Below are 17,009 nucleotides of genomic sequence, written 5' to 3'. Positions count from 1 at the left end.
CACAGTGAGGGAGAGGGGCTGCATCCATGGCTGGTTACAGGCACAGTGAGGGAGAGGGGCTGCATCCATGGCTTGTTCAGCTATAAATGGTTGTACATAAACCATACAAATGAAAACATTAAACTGGGAGCGTGGCATAATATGATCCCTGTACATTTGTGGTTAAATATTGTTTTACAAGTATCATGTGATAAGGTCAGCATTTAACTGTGTTTTAGGAACCATGGCTGCTGGATTGAGGCCAGTGATTGTGCTGCTGCTGTTGCTGAGCTGTTGGCATTTGACCACAGCCAAAGAAGGAAAATCCACAAAGAAGGGAAAGAAAGGCAAGCAAGTCGTCTGTCCTTCGTGAGTAAATATACTGGTCTCCAAATATGTTACCATTACTATCAACATTATCACTCATTACACCATATCACATTTCAGACTATTCTGCCCATATTGTCTTACTTTGCTTTTTATTACTTACTCTATCATGTTTTCTGCTGCCTTATAATATGAATGATGTCAGTTATTCCTGTAGATCCACAATCCTCTCTGTTAATAGCAACAACTAGACCAATCAACACACAGGGCAATGCTTCTTCAGTATATAGTCAGCAGTATAATAGGCACACCTCCAAATATGTATGATGTATAATAATAATAATATTAATAATAATAATAATAATAATAATACCTGGGATGGAGGCACTGAATGTTTTCTGAGCTAGATTTATTGCATGACTTGTGGATACGTGGATAAATTCAGGGTTTAATGACACATTTGTCAACCTGTCAATATGAGCAAATAAAACATGCATTATTTCTTTCTTCTTTTTTTTTTCTTTGCAAGGATGTTGTATTTGTTGCATGGATTGCATTTCCCAGTATATCAAACCAAATTGTAAATGCAAAGTGTCTCTTCATAGATGAATCTGGAGATTTGTTTCTTGGAACAAATCTAGAACTGAAATTATATACAAGCTCATTGGCTAAGACCCAAAAGAGGGTAGGTGTGGAAGAGAAAGTCTAAATAAATAATTCAGTGATGTTTTCAGTGATATACTGTTTATGTTTAACTGCATTGGAACATTTGTGTGCACAGTGAAAGACAGAGAAACACAGGAATGATGAGAGACTGTAACATCAGTCACTGTGACCCTAGAAATGTTCAGACCCTTGAGGGTGAGAATGTCCACTGTTCTTTATCACATGCTGAGTCAGTCCATACTCATCCACAATACAAAACAGTTTTTCAGTGCCTCTATCCTGGGTTCCATAACAGGAACTAAACACTGAAAGTCAATGCAGGTTGTAGACAGTATACATAGCTCAGTAGTATATAGCTCAGCAAAGTCATCAAAAAAGTGTACACAGTATTTGACTGGCCACTGCTAAAGAATGCAGTGAGGGACGAGGAATTTATATGTTATTATTAACATTGTGTTTAACAGCCAGCTATCTGCAGAGGATTTGGCCCAGGTTCCTGCTAACTCCACTTCCAACATCTTGAATCGTCTGATGGTCAGTTATGACCCAAGAATAAGGCCTAACTTTCAAGGTAATATAACAAACTACACAGGTAAGTCATGACAAACAAGTTCTTTGTAGAGTGAAGGTTGCCACACAGGACCAGGTCAGAATGTATTCCTTTGTATCCATCAAAACGATAGATTCACAATATAGTAAGACAGTTTAGTTTGCTGTAAACATTTCTCCTGTTCTTTCTATCCTTCTAAAGATCTCATTGCATTTCCAGTGTAAAAGATGAGGGCAACTGCCACAGTTCTTATTCTGTGCAATAATATGTTCCAAAGTTTATCTGAATTTTAGGTTAGGTTTTCAGAGTTAGGCTGTTCAGACTAAGAGGTAGCTACCACAGTTTGAGACTGAAGCTGATGCAATAGGAAGTCAGTCTGAGTGCACTAATAGCTGTAGAGTGTGTAAAATGTGCATAAATGTTGAGGTTGGACTGTGTGAATACTATTTCAGAGGTAAGGCAACATGTCATCTGCATACAGGCTTTTTTCTGTTGTGAGTCTGAATTCTTTTGATTTGATTATTTTGTCTAATTGTTGCTGCAAGTGGCCCATTAAATATAGTGAACAGTGAGAGGAGAGTGAGATCCTTTTCAGGTTCCCTGGAAGTGTTCAAGTCTGTTTTGTACCATCATTTATGGTGACATGTAAAGCATCCTTATCAAGTAGATGAACTCCAAAACCAAATTAGTGTCATTTATTGTAACTTATGTTATAATTAACTTTGTTGAATGCTTTTTCTGCATCCAGTGATGTAATATTTTTTTAGTTTGTTGTCTTAAGTTAATTATGTTGAAAGGTCAGCGAATATATTTTAAAGCATGTCATCATAAACCTTTCTGTGATATTTACTTTTTTTTAACTTAACTATTTAACAATAAATCTGAATTTAATTTGAATAACATTTAACATTTACATTTTATATACTGTCATAAATGAAAGTTACAAACATAAACATATTAAATGCTGTTGTTGTGTTACTCCATTTGCAACCTCACTAAGATGTAGCAGCACATCCACTTTATTTGCTTAATTCTTCATTGTGACTCATGTCAAAGCTTCTGCCAGTTGTTTTTTGTTTTTTTGTTTTTTTTGTTTTTTAGAAAAAAGGAACTATAATTCAACAGTAGACATTGTTTTAGAGCAAGGAATAAAAAGGGGAGATGTTGACATAAGGTTAAAGAGATGGAGAGATGATGCAGTGCTAAAGAGCAAACAGCATGAGAGCAGAGAGAACATGAGGAGTGTGTGTGGTTGATTTGCTCTGTGGAGCTTCAAGCTACAACCAGATGTCCTTCACCTCTTGTACACACACACACGTACACACACTCACACACACATACTCACACACACACTCACACTGTACATATATTGAAATTGCAACTATGTAATTGTGCACTGACACTCACACTACATGATTAACAAATATTCCTGCACTCTTAAATAGTGCTTCAGCTACACATGGGGGTGTGGGGGTCCTATGCTTAGGGTGTACCAGCAGAGACCTGTGTGACCTGAAAATATCACAAAGGTAGTCCCTTTGGGTGGTCTTGGTAGGAATGGGGTCTTTTATTTACTTATTTTAAAAATTGGCAAAAAATATTTTGAATGTAAACTTCTGTGTGTCTCTCCTCTCCCAAGCATTTTCCTGGTTAATGTAAGATCTCTGTTTAACAAAAAGGATGATATAAAAACTGTGACGACATGCACAGCTGGTAAAAAAAAAAGACCTATTCAAAAAGCAGCATGGCAGACTCTGCTACCATTGCTGAACCCAGACCTCATGGCCTACAGTTCAGCTACTAAAGACAAACCAGCAAACAGCTGACAGATTGAGGACCTGTTCCACAGACACTGGCCGTCTATGAGTATACAAAGTACATAAATATAAATGTGCACATGCATTCTGTTCATAATGTATATGTGTCATTCATTTACCCTTACCCATGTGCAAGTAGGAGACTGTACATGTGCATATAGATGTATACACACAATGCTCATATGTGGTCTTACAATCAAAATATTATATAGGTGACATTTTTTATGCTCTGCCAAGCCTGTACACGTGTATGTGCACATACATTCTGCTCATTCAAGCATCATAATACGTAAGCTCCAATGAATTTACACTCTAGAGAGGCTAGAGAGGGAGACTGTGTGTGTGTGTGTAGTTATCAGCTTGACAGGACAGAGGAAACTATGCAGGAGAAACAGAACTACATGTTTAACTGCTTTTTTTTTTTTAGATGGACAAGCGTAAATCAAATAATTTACTGTTTTTGGTTTAATTTCTATTCCAATTTCTGATTTGAAGACAAAAACAGGGGAAGTGTTTTTTGTTTTAGTAATTCACATACACAACTTTATCCTGTTATAAAACAAGTTGAACACAGCTTCGGATAATATAATATATAATAGTCTGTCAGAAAACAGACCCAGGACACACTGTGTTCACATGCTGTGTTCACACAGTCCACCTTCACATGTGGTATGAGTGATGGGATCTTAATTTGTATATTGTGTGCACACCTGCCTGTTGTGTTATTGGGAGCAAACACCAAAACACATTCTTAGTATACTTGTGTTCCAGGCGATTGTGATTGTGATTATGTGTGGACTTCTGAAACCTTTTTTAACATCCTTCCATACACAAATATATGTTTAGATCTAGTGCTTACGTACGTTCTTTCAGTACATTCATGTGCAATTTTCAAGTGGAAAAGGTGTTTATACAGTGGTTCATTAGCATTTGATGAGACAACGTACTGCATATCACTGCTTTACATGGAATAGAATAGTTATATGTGTCATATGTGTTGTGTGTGTTGTGTGTGTTTCAGGTATCCCTGTTGAGTCCAAGGTGAACATCTTCATTAACAGCTTTGGCTCCATCCAGGAGACAACTATGGTAACACACACACACACACACACACACACACACACACACACACACTCACACACACACACACACACACACACACACACACACACACACACACAATGTTACTTTTGTATTTTCTTTAGTTTCAAATTGTGACTGTCCATGTGTAGTGTAGCTACTATGCTATGCTTGATATGACTAAGATATGTCTTCTCATAATTCGGATGACCTACACTGTCACAGTAGTCAAAACATAACATGGTACTATTAATAGTAATATTAGCACTAACCTTAGAATATCAGTAACTGAAAGAGTACCAGTAGAAGCAACAGCAGTAGCAGTAGCAGGAGCTGCAGCAGACATGGAGACTATTACTAATACTTTGTTTCTCTGTACAGGATTACAGAGTGAATATATTTCTTCGGCAGAGATGGAATGACCCTCGCCTACGACTTCCTACTGACTATAAAAGTGAAACACTGACTATTGACCCGAAGATGTTCCAGTGTTTGTGGAAACCAGACCTTTTTTTTGCCAATGAAAAAAACGCAAACTTTCACGATGTCACACAGGACAACATTCTGCTCTTCATCTTCAGGAATGGAGACGTCTTAATCAGTATGAGGTGTGGACATACATTTGTCTTACTTTTTCACAGCAGTGGTAAATCATCCATTCTTTGATTAAAGCCAGTAGGCAACACATGATTAACAACTAACTTACAAAGTACAAGCTACAACTTACAATCTGACTAAATGGACTAAATGGTAGTGCATTTACATAGAGCATTACTAGTCTTCTGACCATTTAAAACACTAACATTCACCCATTCACATAAACAATCATATACTGATGGGAGGCTGCAATACAAGGTGCCAAGCTGCTAGTTAGCATGTATAGAGACTGTGTGATGACATTCACACACACACTGACACACTGCTGGCATATTAATCAGGACTTTGGGGTTCAGTATTTACTTAAGGACACTTTGACACGTAGACTGGAGGAGCCAGGGATCAAACCATCTTCTGATTAGCGGATGAGCTACTTTCTGAGCCTCAGCTACCCCTAATAACAAGGGTGAGCTGGGTTCCTGTGTTTTACCTGAAAATGTACAAAAGACCAACACAATGAAGGTGTGATAGTGAGCATGAAGACAGAGTTTAATGTCAAAGTGATGTCTCTCCATCTCTCTCTCTAAAAGCCACACACTTTATATAAAAGATGGGTAAACCAATCAGACTAAAACATCATTCAGTACAACAGATATGATTCTGCCATTATAGCAGAATCAACCCCCCCTCTCTATCTGTTCACATTCATGTACCAAAACTGCATGTTTCTAACTTAACTTCTTCCCTGTAGTTTTTGTGTTCTCTTGTCTCACAGGTTGTTGCAGAAGCCATGGAGCCAAGAGCCTCCACCATGTCCTGCTTGACATCCATGCATGCTGCTGTTATTATTATCATTAGTCATACTCTGTACCTCTCTGTGTCTTCATCTTTCTTTCTCCTTCTGTCTTTCTCATACCAAGCGGTCGAGGAAGATTCCAAATTCCAAAGTGTATGAAACATCATGCTGTAACAACAAACATAGCATTTGATAATGTGTTCTCATTTTGGTTTGCAATCTTGTAAGTATGACTAAAACTTTAAGTGTTTCAGTATTTCAACAAACACATATTTTATATTAGAATAATAACAGATTTATAGAGTGAGGTGTTGCTACTAAGGTTGAGGTGAGGTTGTTGGACTAAAAACGCTGCTATTAGACCAAGCACTCCTTATACATATACACACCCATACATACTTAATCCATGTGTTTATCCAGACCAACATATGCTAATCCCCACATATGTTATCCAGTACTAAGTAAAAAATATACATTTCTCAGCTTTGCCCATGTCTGTACCACCACACACAGAGAGCACCAACATCTGATTTCACCATAACAATTCCTGTATTCTCCATCAACACAATTACAAAACCTATGGATTTTTTTCACCAGTTCTCTTTGTTATCTAAGTAATCCAGTTCTACGTTAACTTTCTCACCACACAGCCTCCAACATGCTTTCAGTGTCTCTGTCCACAGAAGCAGCTGCCTGTTAGCAACAGCTCCTGAGGAGCTGAGAGGTCAGCTGCCAGGCTGACTGACAGCAGACATTCACTGAACCAAAATAGTTTACATGTCAGCTCCAAGGGAAGAAATCAACAGTGTTTGTATTTATTGATTCACCGATTTCACTTGCCTCACAGCAAGAAGGTCTTGGGTTCAAAACCCAGCTGGGACAGGGCCTTTCTCTGTGGAGCCTGCATGTTCTCCCTGTGCTTGCATGGGTATCCTTTCGGTGCTCCCATTGTCAAAAAAATCTCCCACAGTGCTGCACAGTAGCTGTCCACTGCTCCTGGTACTTAAGCTGGGTTAAATGCAAAGAATGAATTTCACCGTACAACTGTATGTGTGACAAATAAAGTACCTTTAGAAGCACAACTGTTGCTTAACATCAGCATGTAAGTGTTGTCATTGTCAGCATATTAACTCAAAGCACCACTGTGCCAAGGTACATAGTCACAGAACCATTAAGCATGACTGTAGCTCACACTGCTGTCTGTGGCATTGGGAGGATTAGTTTAGAATTAGAAACATTTAGATTTTTATGGTAAATTATTTTGGAAATATAAATACATACAACATAAGAAATAACACTTCTCACAAATTCTGATTTTGATTATACAGTAATTATCCTTGGGTCTTGATGTTTCTCTTCTGTTAGATAGTATGGAGAGAGAGGGTTTGATCAAGAGTGAGGAAACAAACTGAAATTCACCAAGAATTATTCTTCAATGGACCTGTTTTGATCTTTTGTCCTAAGGAATCTTATCAGTGTGTGGGTTTGTTAATGTGTGTATGTATTTGTTTTTGTGTCTGTAGGCTATCGGTGACGCTGTCTTGTCCCTTGGATCTTACACTCTTCCCCATGGACACACAACTGTGTAAGATGCAGCTGGAGAGCTGTGAGTACATTAACACAGAGTGCTCTTTGCATGCAGGTGTGTAGAAGATAAAGCAATAGTCTGCACATTCACTACTTATGGGGAATTTATTTAATAGCTACATTTTGGTCAAGTGATCATCCTCAGGCATTTCACACAGCAGATGACAACAAGCCTGCATATAAATACAAGCATTAACAGAAAATGGGGAAAGAGAAGATATATTCATAAAGGCCAGTAGGTGAATCTGAAACAAAGGATAAGTGAACACAAAAGTACAATTAAAAGACATTATAAAGACATTCATTTGAAAAGCACCATGATGTTGCCTCACTTCACCTGTGTGGTATAAAGAAGGTTGTAATGGCAGTTAGAGGTGCCAATTTAGATTTATTGTTGGATTTTCAACCTTCAGATCTTTGTACCAAGAGAACTAAATAAGGATCATCATCATGATTGTATTTAGGCAAGTACAATACTTTAGACCTGGAAAACTAGGCGAATGGAAACAGTCAAGTCAGCTTTCTTTATCTATCGAACGGGTGAGACTATGCCAAGATACTTAAAGTGAGAGCTAACTCCTGAAAGGAAATTCAGATAATTGAGTTGATAGCTAGATGGTTTTCTACACTGATCAGGGAGTGATGTAGAGGACTGTCTCTGGTGGAAAGAGGAGACTGGGTTCTCCTTCTCAGAAGTCTTGGTGCTGGGCTGGAATCAATATATTGGCTTGGTGTGTTACCTTCTGCTTTGGCTTTTGACATCAGCTTAACTGTCTCTACAGCTGACTCGGCCTTGTTGTTACTTTGGGGATATCCAGGAGGAGAAAATGTTGTGCTTCAATTTCCACTTTTGGCTGAATCATTGACACTCCTGTGATGAGAAATGTGCTGCATTAACCAATATCACAATGTTCACAATCCCTTGTTGTAGTTACATTGCTACACTTGGTATTTGGTAAAGTAGTCAATTTACTACAAATTGGAACAGTTATTAAATAGTCTTAGTTTTCAAAGGCAAAGAGAACTCAACTGCCTGCAATGTCATGTGGGTGGAGTGTCTCTTTTTGTTGTTTTGTGTCCAGGAACTAATGATATCAAATATGGTGAATGCTGTCACTCGTGGGAGAATCTGGAATAACCTCTCTCTCTCTCCTCTGAACATTTTTCCATCCTGGAAACTCAGTTTATCGTGGAAGGAATAATTGGTATCTGCAGGTTTGGATCTGCTCCAGTTGTAGTACAGATTGCAGCTACTCTCTAAGATGAGACAGATACATTAAGGGTCGGGTTATGCTATAAGATGACACATTTGTACAATATGATGTCTGACCACATCAGAAGATTAATGTTTCAATAGCTTTGCTGAATGTCCACACTTGAAGTCAGGGTGAAGAGCCTGCAGTAATAGATGGTAAATGGCTGCATGGAGCTGATGATCACACAATGTTGTTGTTAAGCTGTTGATAATAAAAATATAGGCTATTCATTTTCTTTTTTATGTTTTAGTTGGCTATACCACCAGTGATCTTGTGTTCATGTGGCAGTCTGACCCAGTTCAGATGGATGAGATTGCTCTTCCTCAGTTTGACATCAAACAAGAAGACATCAAATATGGAAATTGCACAAAGTACTACCAAGGAACAGGTTAGTAATTGGTAATTGTAATTAAAACAATAGAACAGCCACTACATTGTGCCACTGCATGATCAAGCATGTTACCATGATTTGTAATAAGCTTAATCTTTTAGAATATGTAGACTTATTAACTCCAGCGCTACGTATACTGTATATAACTCCAAAAAATGATCATGATCATGATCATGCAGTGTTTGAACTTAATGTTCTGTCTGATCAACAGTCCATAACCCAACAATATACAATTCACTATCACATGTGACAGACAAAAGCGCTGAGGTCACAATCACCAGCTCTTAGCTCAAGATATTTAACCTGTGATGAGCACTACAAGACACAGTCAGTAGTGACCTACAGTGAATGAAAAGAACATGCCTGCACCCCAACCAAATCAGCTCATATGAAAAAATAATTGAGAGACTGGGAAGAGAGGCCAGGCAGACCAGATGGATCTTTAAATGTTACATACATTATATGTACAGTAATGGTTGTGCTGTCATAGGAAAATAAATTGCATTTACAAGATAGGCTGTGAGGAAATCAAACTCAAAAGACACTGAATGTAGACCTTTGGTTTTCTTTTATGCTTTTTAGTTTACTTGAGTCATTTTTATCTGTAAATGTTGGCAGAATATTTCTGAGTAATCCTAATTAGTCCTTCTATGTCTATTTCTAGGATACTACACCTGTGTTGAGGTGATCTTTACACTGCGGCGGCAGGTTGGTTTCTATATGATGGGAGTTTATGCTCCCACTCTGTTAATTGTCGTTTTGTCCTGGTTATCATTTTGGATCAACCCTGATGCCTCAGCTGCAAGGGTGCCACTGGGTGAGTCCCCAAAATACACACACACTGTATTTAATCCAGAATTTAACAAAACACAATGGAGAGACCTGTTCCATCTTAGCTGTAGCAGGTCTTGGTCATGGTCTTGTTGGTGAAAGTTTTTGTGTAGTGTTTGTGAAGTGGGAGAGTAGAATCAGGCGGTCCAAGGTAGTCAGAGTTATCGGTTATTAACATTAAACAATGAACATTTAACAGGAGGGCTGTGGCTCGGCCAGTTGCGGAAGCAAAAGCCCGGGCATGGGAGGAGTTTGGTGAGACCATGTAGAACGACTGTCAGGAGGCCTCAAATAAGTTCTGGCAAACCATCAGGTGACTCAGGAGGGGGAAGCAGGGCTTAGCTCAGGCTGTTCTCAGCAGGAGCAGGGAACTGCTGACCTCGACTGGGGATATTGTTGGGCGGTGGAAGGAGCACTTCGAGGAACTCCTAAATCCGGCCAACATGTCCTCTGTAGAAGAGGCAGAGCTGGATGATCCGGGGGGATCTTCATTCATATCCCTGGCAGAGGTCACTGAGGTAGTTAAACAGCTCTTCAGTGGCAAGGTGCAGGAGCGGATGAGATTCGCCCTGAGATGCTGAAGGCTCTGAATGTTGTGGGGCTGTCATGGTTGGCACACCTCTTCAATGTCGCACGGAGGTCAGGGACAGTGCCAATGGACTGGCAGACCGGGATGGTGGTCCCCATTGTTAAAAAAGGGGACCGGAGTTTGTGTTTCAACTATCCGGGGATCCCACTACTCAGCCTCCAGGAAAAAGCTTATGCCAGGGTGCTAGAAAAGAGGCACCGGCCGATTGTTGAACCTCTGATTCAGGAGGAACAATGCGGATTCCGTCCTGGCCGTGGAACACAGGACCAGCTGGAAAGGAGGCACCAGCCGTTGCAGGGTTACTGGAGGGGGCATGGGAGTTCGCTCATCCAGTCTACATGTGCTTTGTGGACTTGGAGAAGGCTTATGACCGTATCCCCTGGGGGACCCTGTGGAAGGTGTTGCAGGAGTATGGGGTACTAGGGTCACTGCTGCGAGCCATTCAGTCCCTGTACGATTGCTATAGGCCTGATGCAGTTTTTTTGAAAAAAAAAGGTACCCACAGGGTTGGTTTTCCTGAGTTTGTGTGAACCCCAGAGTTCACACACGGTACTGCAGTGCACGAATTTCCCCGGTGGGGACCTTTTCCTGACAAAGTGTATAAGTGTGTATATTAGCATGTTAGCTTCATATTAGCTTAGCGATTAGCCCCCTGGCTAACTAGATTATTAGATGCAGTGTTAATGGGTAGGGTTAGGGTCAGGGTTAGGGTTTCAATCCAACATTTGTTCAAATACTGAATATGAATTGTACCATGGTACTGTTTGACTTCCTGCCCGGCTTGACACATTCGGCCGTGGTACGCGGAGAAAATAGACCAGACGCCGAAATGATCACTGCACGACGCGAGCCGGCAACAGGGCAGAGCGCTGCGGCACTTCCTATGTGAACGACACCATTGATTAACATGGGCGCCGAAAGGAAAGTAGCTCCGCTCATCTGTGAGGCCTTAGGGTTGGGAGAGAGTCACTGACCCAAGTGGAGGAATTTAAGTATCTCAGGGTCTTGTTCATGAGTCAGTGTAGGATGCAGCGGGAGATCGACAGGCGGACTGTCCTGGTGAAGAAGGAGCCGAGCCTGAAGTCAAAGCTCTCAATTTACCAGTCGGTCTACATTCCAACCCTCACCTATGGTCACGAGCTTTGGGTAGTGACCGAAAGAATAAGATCTCGGATACAAGCGGCTGAAATGAGCTTCCTCCAACGAGTATCTGGGCTCAGCCTTAGAGATAAGGTTAGGAGCTCAGACACCAGGGGGAGGATCGGACAGGATGCCTCCTGGACGCCTCCCTCTTGAGGTGTTCCAGACACATCCAACTGGGAGGAGACCCCGGGGTAGAACCAGAAAACACTGGAGGGATTATATATCCCTTCTGGCCTGGGAATGCATTGCAATCCCCCAGGAGGAGCTGACGTACATTGCTGGGGAGAAGGAAGTCTGGGTCACATTGCTTAGCTAGCCTGATGCCACCGCGACCCGGCCCCTGATAAGTGGCAGAAAATGGATGGATGGATGGATGGATGGATGCATGGATGGACATTTAACATTCTCAGCTGCTAAACACCAAATATTTAACGACAAGCAGTAGATACTTAGCTTCCTGAAATCAATGATAATTTCTTAGCTTTATCTACATCCAGTGACAAATTATTTTCTGTAAATTGAACAATTTGGTTACTGTGATGTTTGGAGACAGTCATAAGTGAACAAACCACAGGCAGTATCCTTGTGGTGTACCTGTGTTCTGTATGGGCTCTTCTCAGGGCTTTTTTCTGTCTCATATGCTGATGATACAGCTGAGAGAGTGATAGAACACAAATGAAACCAAATGAATATACAATGATTTTAGATAAAAGTGATTTATTTGGAGCTTTTAATAAATCTTTTACTGAGAGTGACATTCTGCATCCTCTGTTGCCGTGGTAATGCTCATGCTGTCCAGAAGAATTTTCTTAATAGTATTGTGAATATTAGGTACTAATCAAACCAATGACCCTAGTACTGGTGAGTCAGACAGAGCTCATTAGCTAATAAAGTATCGTTGTAAGGCTGTGTTCCTTATGAGGAAAGACAAGGTCAGAGCGTTGATGTTAATGTTCATTTAGGTAATAATCTATTCCAAATGAGTTAGTTGACTGAAATGTGTTAACATCTGTGTTTTTTAGGTATTTTGTCTGTACTCTCTTTGTCCAGTGAGAGTATGTCTCTGGCTTCAGAGCTACCGAAGGTTTCCTACGTAAAGGCCATTGATATCTGGCTCATTGCTTGTCTACTTTTTGGATTTTCATCACTGGTGGAATATGCTGTGGTACAGGTTAGTTCTTGCATGTAAAGGTGTAGATATCTGGTACACCACCATGCCCATCACTGGGTTAGACCCTTCCTGGCAAGGGAGAAAGAGAAAGCAATGGCTGGAAGTGGATGAAACAATCAATTCTCAGAAGAATTGCAATGTCATCTTCTAAGATGCTGAATAGTTTCACAAATGCCAAAAATATAAGTCAACCACAAGACTACAGTGTGGGGAGTTAGGTAATAGTTCATCATGTTTGGGCACTTTTTGGATTAACAGCTTATTAATTAGCTTTGTGAGCCGAAGGGGAATTATTTTGTGAATACTTTATACACCATCACCCAGAGACTAACATTCTCCAACAACAACTCCACAGCTATGCCAAGTGTTAAAGTGATTACTGCCTGAAGCACTAAAACTACTCAGCTGTTTCTTCAACTATCTCTTTCCAACCCGATGCAGATGACCAAAGGAAAAATGTTATTGTCAGGCCTGAGAGGAATATTTACATATCCTACTACAGACTTATTTAGTTTAACACTGATGATATGAATGAGCCATGTACAGATGAGCTGATCTAAAATAATTTGACCATTTAGATTATTGTACATTATATTTCCATCTCATTCTCCCCCTGCCTCTCTCTCCCTCTATCTCTCTCTGTCGGTTTCCCTCTCTCTCTCTCTGTAGGTGATACTGAACAGCCCAAAACTGATTGAGGAGGAAAAGGCCAAAATGGCCACTAAGGAGAAAGCCCTGAAAGAGAAAGAAGGAAAGAAGCCTCCAAATAAAACAAACAACACAGTGAATGGGACTGGTGGAACACCCATCCATGTAAACACTCTGCAGGTAAATATAAACATACAGGCTTCCTGGGGAACCCTAATAAACTGTAAGACAGGACTGATGACTCTTTCTTGTGACAGTATCAGATGATATATTGAGTCAGTCTCTGTCTTTTAGCAGGTGGTTGAAACTCGCTGTAAGAAAGTTTGTACCTCCAAGTCAGACCTTCGCTCCAACGACTTCAGCATCGTGGGATCTCTACCTCGAGATTTTGAACTTTCCAACTTTGACTGTTATGGTAAACCAGTTGAAGTATCAGGTGCCCTCAAGTCCCAGAGCAAAACCAACAAGAAACCCCCCCCACCCAAACCTGTCATACCTGCTGCTGCCAAACGTATTGATCTCTATGCAAGAGCCCTCTTCCCTTTCTCCTTCCTCTTCTTCAATGTGGTCTACTGGTCGGTCTATCTGTAAGAAGTAGACGAGGGTGACCAACTGGTTTGAAATTAACTATTCTGAACAAAGAAAAGCAAATATTTATATTGAACTCTGTGCTGGTATGATCAAGATTTCCATCATTTAAGAGCTGCTGTTGTTGTCTCTTGGTGCAACAGTGAATTGAATTGCCACAACTCCAAAGCCTTGGGGCTGTTGGGTTGAGCCCCCTATAAGGCCATGTGTCAAGTAGGCACTGCATGTGTGTCTGTCAGATACAGGACATTGTGCTTAATGTAAACTAAACCTTGCTGTGGTTACACCTATACCCCATGCTGTATATTCTAAAGAAATGCTTTTTATGGAGGCTAAGATTACTGGTAACACTTTATGTTAGAAGTATAGAACTCCAAATAGCCAATACTAACGATATAATACATTATAATTGTATGAGTATAAACAGAAAAAATGACTAAATCAATTGTAAAATTATTCAATAAATCACTACAAACATTTATGAGATTTCATCATTATTTATGATAAAAACATATTTGCTCAGTTTGTACGAGATTCTTTGTGCCAATATTTTCTCATGTTATAAAAAGTATTCACCCCCTTGGACCATTTCCCCTTGTATTGCTTTTATAAACTGAATCATGGTCACTATGATTCAGCTTTAAAAAAAAATAATTTAGAAAAAAGCTTTTTGGCCATCAGACTAGATGCTATGTTTCATCACCACAAACACACTATAGTTTATGTGGTGTTTTTTTTTTCTTCCTCCGTAGAAGAATGCAGTAAAATCACAGTGTCCATATGTGTAAGTCTGATTGAGATCTATATTACAATTTATAAAAGCAATACATCCAAGGGGGAGAATACTTTTTAAAGGCACTGTATTTGTGAATGACAAAAACGAAACAAAATTGTCATTATCATATAAAACTGAGCAGAAGGTTTTTGAAACAATGTCAGTAGTGTCTACTGTATCAAATACCATATTTCAAAACTTTTCTATATTTTTTTCATAATGACATTTTCCCAGGGAAACTTTGTGACAATGTGTTTTATTCACCAGCATTTTAACCCTTGTCTTTCCACTTATCACATGCCCTAGCCTCATTGGCCAGTAAAATCTAATTAGACAACAATAATTCCAGATGAATTTATCAATGTATATAAACGCTAATTTACAATAATAACCTAGCATTAAATACTCTGGTTTTAAAATGAATTAGTATGGAGTAATCTGACTTTTAACATGTTATCTGTATCTAGATACGTAATCAGGATAATGTCATCAAATGACAGTCCTTTGTATGTACGTGTTGTTTGCATTAAAGTGTTTGTGAGCTTAAAAAGCAAATGATATCATCAGAGCTGGTGGCTATCTTTAACCAAACATGGTGTGTACCAAGTGAAAGGAAGTGATGCTGCAGAGCTCTAGAGGAATATCTTGTCAAGATTTTTGACAAACAGCTTGAGATAGGATGGGACCACTAAGCCTCTGGTCATGTCACACTGGGGGCCACTATGTGATTACATGTCAGTACCAGCTGAAATTGGGTTTGAGACTCAGTAGAGTAGCCTATTAATCTGTCATTTAGTGGTGTTTTTAAATTGTCATTTCAGAGCCTCAACAACACCAACAGTAAATTCTTCTCAAGCTTCCAGATGGCAGTACTGTGGTTAAAGGTCCGTTATGATTCAGACTAAGTTGTAGTATTGTCATTTTTTATGTTTCTACTTGTTTTGAAGGTAAAGCAGGTTGAATAGCCTGGCATCACAGAGAGGAGAGACACAATGGATTATACCAATGATGATAATGATGTCACTGTGTTGCCCTCAGTTGTCCACATGAAAAGTGACTGCAGTTGTTTGAGGACTGAAAGAAGAGCTACTTTCTCACCCCGACTCACTCGGCTAATGGCTAAGTGTGTGTGACTGTTGGTCTTGTAGTCACCATGTTGATTGACTCATGCAGAACTGTAGAAATGCTGTGGCTTGGTGGTTCATTTATACCTTTTACCATAAAGTGTGACAGAAATGACATGCTATAGCCTATATAGCCTAATGCTATTGCATTTCAGTATACTACAGAGATATCTATGCTGGAATGCTAGCTAAGTAGCTATCTAGACTTCTGGACTTATATTACATTGTTTTAAGCACCAGCCAACCTTGACAGCCTGATGCTATTTTGTATATGCTATGCAATTTTCTTGAAATTAATACTGCTATGTTATTAAAAGACAGCCTAACCCAGCACTGCTCAGTACTTTAAACTACATCTTTTCAGGAAAGTTCAATAAAAGTTTCTTTTCCAAGAACTAATGTGTGAAATTTTCCTTTTTGATCAAATATTCAAAGGAGATTAAAGAACTAGAGAAATGTAAAATTTAATATCTTCATTTCCTTTGACAGTGTTGGATAAAATCAATGAATATGTCAAAGGGAGTGATATCGGGTTATCTCATTAGTTCTTATTATCTTTATAATAACTAAAGCTATGGTAAATCATATTATTCCTAAATGTATATATTTGTTAATATTTTGTTTGGGTAATGAGTTTCCACCTCATAACCCCAAAATCTCAATTTGCCAGTTGTCATTATTGCATTATCTTATTGGATTTTACATGTCACAGAGTTGGGAGTCTACTTGTCATTAATACTGCAGGTCTCACCAGAAGTGTCACAATTTGAATTGCAGTGAATATTTGCTAAATGTTTCCCATAAAAGCGGTCATAGAAAGTTTTAAAAATGACTTCAGTCATTACTAACAATTTTTAAGTGCAGCTGAAAGATTTGTTCATTCATAAAACCAGACCAATGATCAAAAGAACCACATGCATCCGACTTTAACAAAGTGTTGAAAACTAACAACAGTACAGCCTTTCATGCGTGTCAGGCTAACAACCATGTTTGACTATTTAGACAACAAGTTTGTTTGAGGCTCATGAACCTCGAAGTGTTTTTGGACAGATAGTACAGATTGAGGGCGTATGCCAGGCCAGGCACAAGGCAGC

At 39.5% G+C, this 17,009-nt stretch overlaps 1 protein-coding gene across 1 annotated transcript; it reads left to right on the top strand.

The window, feature by feature from the left end:
* The first annotated feature begins 223 nt into the window (after positions 1–223).
* Positions 224–14,019, top strand: LOC128369413 (glycine receptor subunit beta-like). Its single transcript, XM_053330454.1, has 10 exons — positions 224–348; positions 1,437–1,543; positions 4,361–4,428; positions 4,801–5,027; positions 7,336–7,418; positions 8,906–9,043; positions 9,711–9,863; positions 12,632–12,780; positions 13,450–13,608; positions 13,723–14,019. The coding sequence occupies exons 1-10, from the start codon at positions 224–226 to the stop codon at positions 14,017–14,019; spliced, it is 1,506 nt and encodes a 501-aa protein (XP_053186429.1).
* Positions 14,020–17,009: the final 2,990 nt, after the last annotated feature.

Source organism: Scomber japonicus, chromosome 2 (genome assembly GCF_027409825.1).
Source record: "Scomber japonicus isolate fScoJap1 chromosome 2, fScoJap1.pri, whole genome shotgun sequence".
NCBI classification, from domain to species: Eukaryota; Metazoa; Chordata; class Actinopteri; order Scombriformes; family Scombridae; genus Scomber; species Scomber japonicus.
Note: the sequence above shows the minus strand (reverse complement) of the source record. Positions and strands in the feature narration are given on the sequence as shown.